The sequence below is a fragment of the Mus pahari genome, chromosome 12 (assembly GCF_900095145.1).
Source record: "Mus pahari chromosome 12, PAHARI_EIJ_v1.1, whole genome shotgun sequence".
NCBI lineage: Eukaryota > Metazoa > Chordata > Mammalia > Rodentia > Muridae > Mus > Mus pahari.
In genome coordinates this window covers 12,806,005-12,810,555 of record NC_034601.1, presented here as the reverse complement: position 1 = coordinate 12,810,555, position 4,551 = coordinate 12,806,005, and the positions used below count along the sequence as shown (strand labels likewise).

The window sequence follows — 4,551 nt, the reverse complement described above, 5'->3', positions numbered from 1 at the left end:
CTCACTTTGTAGACCAGGCTGGCCTCGAACTCAGAAATCCGCCTGCCTCTGCCTCCCGAGTGCTGAGATTAAAGGCGTGCGCCACCACGCCCGGCCTCTCCTCACTCTTTTTTTTTTTTTAAAAAGATTTATTTATTATATATTATATTCTGTAGCTGTCTTCAGACATACCAGAAGAGGGCGTCAGATCTTGTTATGGATGGTTGTGAGCCACCATGTGGTTGCTGGGATTTGAGCTCAGGACCTTTGGAAGAGCAGTCCATGCTCTTACCCACTGAGCCATCTCACCAGCCCCTCTCCTCACTCTTATGAGCTATGTTTTTACTTGGGAGAGATTTTACTCCAAACCAAATCTACTCTCACCATAAGGCTGACACAAAGTGCTCACTGCACAGTAACAGGTGACCTTCACAAGTACTTATTCATTTTATACTACTTCTGAGAAACAGAAGCATTGCTACATAAATCCTGATGTGACCTGTGGTTTTGATAAGGGAATCTAGTTGAGTTGGTATAGTGCTTCAAATGCCAAGAAGATCTCTCTAGAAACTTTACTGATTTGATATGCTGCTCGAACAAAGATCTCGTGCTGTTGCTCTGATAGGAAACAAAGCACTTTCAGGAATATGGCTTCAACTGCCACTCAAGAGTCAAGATTGGAGGCTGGTGGCCCATGCCTTTAATATCAGCACTTGGGAGGCAGAGGCAGGTTGATGATCTCTTTAGTTTAAGGCCAGCCTGAACTACATAGAGAAACACTGTCTTGATAAACCAAAAACCAAGAACCAATCAAACGAAAGTCAAGGTATACGAGTGCCACAGGTCCATTATGTACTGGCCATAGGCTGACAGGCTAGTGAGGCCCTAAAATGCTTCTATCTTCCAGGAAACCAAAAGGAGCTGAGGCTAAGTTCTTAACTAATTCATCCGCTCAACAAACTCATAAATAGGGAGATGAAGAAGAAAGACCTATTTCTATATTCACGGTGGGGCACTCAGGAGATGGATCTGGATGAAGATGAGGTATTAACTACATAATACCCTTCACACTATCATTGGAAAATTCCATAAGGAAAGTAGAATGAAACACCCTGATCTCTTATGACTGCTCACTCAGGCTGCCATACTGACAGCAGCTGGCCTTAGCCAGCAGTATTCTTTGAGGGTGTGACTTCCAGTTGAAGTCCCCCTCCTTCTAATATTAATGTCCCCGGTGTCTCCTAGCACTCGCTTTCTTCAGCTTAGAGTTTGTCTGAGCTCCATAGGCTAAGCTCAGGAAAAATACTCCTTGATGCTGTGGACACGTTTCCAGATCTATATATGGCAAAGACTGAGGCAATATGGGCACAAGATCTAAATCCAGAAGCTTTGGGTAAGAAATACAATTCTAAGCAAAACTTTAGATAATTCAGTCTTGGGCTGTGTAAGCTACAAGTGCATGTGCTCTACTTATAGGGCCTGTTATTAATAGCCAAATGAACCCCAACAAGACCTGTTAGTAAATGCTTCAGTGACACCTTCCTCTGGATTATTTAAAAAATAGAAACAATATTTTTATGTACATGGGTGTTCTGCACTGTGTGTGTAATGCCTGCGGAGCCTGGAAGGGGGAGGGTCCTGGAACTGGAGTTATAGGTGATTGTGAGTAACCATGTGGGTGCTGAGAATCAAACTCAGGTCCCCTGGAAGGTATACTGAGCAATCCCTTCAGCCCGCATTTTTATTTTAAAGGAATAAATTGTAAGCCAGTATAGATGGACATGTGCCCTTGAAGTGCATGAAATAAATGAAATGGGTTAATGGGTTCATGGAGGAAAAGATGGAGTGATAGAAGTAGAAAATGAGTGCAATCAAATGTTAAGGGCATCTGGTGGTGGGATGAGAGTCTACTTTAAAATTCTTTTAATTCTTCAGAATAGTTGATAATTATCATTAAAAGAGCACTGGAAAAAAGCTAAGCTTTAAGCAGGTGTGGAATAACTGTGTCTCAAGCAGTAAACTACTGTAACTGGATTACTGGCTTCCTGTCAGCACAACCTTAGGACCACCTTGGCTGTTGGGCCGCAGTGTCCACGGACAGTCCCTTCCTTCCATGCTACTTCTGTAACCTCTTCCCCTAATGCACTGCAGCTCTCTCTATCCGGAATGCCTTGCCTCACTGCTTCTTTACATTCCAACACAGGTTCTAGCCTCTCTTCTTTTACCATATCTTTCCTAAGTTCACGGAGCTCAGCCAGGTACATATAAATCCCGAGGGGTCAATGGAGACTCTATGTCCCTGATAAAATTTTTCTCAGCTTCTCTTGCCCATATTCCATGTGTGAACCAAGAACTGAAGTGAGAGTTGTAGAATAAGGTCAGTCAGGAGATTCTCCAGGACAAGCACTTGTCCTATTTCATCAGGTGACATAGATGGAGACTCTAATATTGTGGATTACTTCATTTGTGGTTGTGCTTTATTCAAGAGTAGGTCAGAGGTGCTGATGTACTGTGAATCAAGAATACCCAAAAATAGTTGGCAAAGAAAGGACAGGAACTGCAGGAAGAACAAAGCTACCAATAAACCCCATTCATCTTCAGGAGGGCAGCGTAGCTCCTACTAAAGGTGGACCTGCGGTGGGAGTGCTGGCATGGGTAGGAAGGAACTCTTTCCTGAAAGCGTAAGTAACCTTTCCAAAATCGTTAGTTTTAAATTAAATGATTATGGACAACAGTGCAGAAGAGCTCCAGGGTGTTAGAGACTAGACTGCCACTCCGACCCCACAGCTGGTTAACAGGCAGTGCCTCTTCTCTTTGAAAACATTGGGGCCTGGCACCCAAGGCTTCCAGCGAGCACAAGAGCTATGTACTGTACACCCTACTCCACTCCAGCCGAATCTTTTCAAGATCTCTGAAGCCACACCTTGAAAATCTAGTTCCTTTTGGGACTGTTTTGAATTCCTTTTTTCTCTCTTCCCGTGCTGTGCCTCCTCTCTCTCCTTTCCTGGCTGTCTTTTGCACAGTCTCTATGATTTTCCCCTTTCATACTCCGTTTTCTTGGATACCCTAGGCTTACTTCATCAGTGTTTGTCCTGAATGGCTTCTATATCTGTGCCCCAGTCACACTGTTTTGTGAATAAAATTCTATCCTTTCAAATCTTTATTTTAAAATGTTTTTATTAGTATATATTAATTATACATAATAATGCGTTTCACTGACATTTTCATACATGTAAAATGTATTTTGAGCATATTCACCCGTTATCTTCTTACCCCCTTTCCCTTCCCCCATTAATTCCCTCTTCTCAAATTTTAGGAGTGTAGCTCAGTGGTACAGCACTTGCTTAGCATACAAGAGGCCTTGGATTCAATTCCTAATACCACAACCAACCAAAAAAACCAACCACACAGTCCCAAGGCCACAAAAGTTACACAATAGAATTTCTCAATATTTAAAATGTCATATGAAGTAAAATAAAGTTTTTGGGAATAAATGCCTCAAAGCTATTCCTTCCCATGAGTTATTATTATTATTATTATTATTTTATTTTTTTACATAAACCCCCACACCCACAATGCACACGACTGTCAGTGTCTAAGAGCTGCCACTTTATTTCATGTCCTCATAATCTGTGAAAGATGAAGTCTAATGTCCCCCATTTTATACCATCAAACAATCACAATGAATGATCAATGATCATTGGAAGGGGACAAACTGAACTCTTTTTTCCACCTAGAGATGTTTTAACTTACACCATCTCTCCCTTGCTATAAGGGGTTAACTGTATAGTTAAAATTCTAGATACCTGACCAATTTAAGATCTGTATCCTGGCTGGAATCTAGCAGTCTCTTCAAAAATGAGTTCTTTGAGCTTCTCCTTAGGTAAGTCGTCCAACTCCATGTCAAACTTGAATGGTGCTTCAGCAATGGGCTTTAAGACAAAATGAGCATTTACCAGTCACGTGCTGTCATGGTCAAGGGAGTGATTTATTGATTTATAACACAACTCTGGCTTATAGTCTGAAATTTATACAATAAGACCAATGTTTTACAAACCCTGAAGGCCCCAGAGCTTGGGGCACAGTTTACTGGGGATATGTGTGCTCTATACAAGGGCTCTGGGCACTATCCGAGTACAACACTGAGTGCACACAATTAACTAGAGTATTCCACTGAACTTATCATATACCCCCAGAATAATTTTCAAATATTTTAAAGGCACCAAATATCTTAATAACAGAAGTAGGAAGTAGTTGTATGTTTATACAATCAAAACACAAAACTAGCAAGGGCTGGTGGCTACTTATAATCCCCCACTACTAAGAAGGCTGAGGCCAGAGGCCTGTTAAGTATGATGTCAGCCTGGGTAACTTGGTGAGCCTGTGTTGTACAGTAAGAGCTGGAAATGTAACCTCAGTGGACAACACTTAGTTGGCATATCTGAGACCTGGATACAATGCCACTACCACAAAACAAAAAAATGTTAAACTAAGTTTAATTAAGTACATTTGAATTATACAAACACACACACAGTATGAAGAAATACTATGTTGATACTGTTTTTTTTGTTT

The 4,551-nt window shown here is 41.4% G+C and overlaps 1 protein-coding gene across 3 annotated transcripts in view; it reads right to left on the bottom strand.

Annotated features, from left to right (window-relative positions):
• Mapk1 (mitogen-activated protein kinase 1) overlaps window positions 1–4,551 on the bottom strand; it is a 58,981-nt gene that overhangs the window by 2,693 nt on the left and 51,737 nt on the right. For 2 of the 3 annotated variants that reach the window (XM_021208916.1, XM_029544258.1), the window contains exon 8: window positions 3,786–3,911. In XM_021208916.1, the coding sequence (XP_021064575.1) occupies window positions 3,795–3,911 (117 nt within the window). In that variant the 3' untranslated portion in view covers window positions 3,786–3,794. The remainder of the gene's footprint in view (window positions 1–3,785; window positions 3,912–4,551) is intronic. The other variant, XM_021208917.1, reaches the window with a different exon arrangement.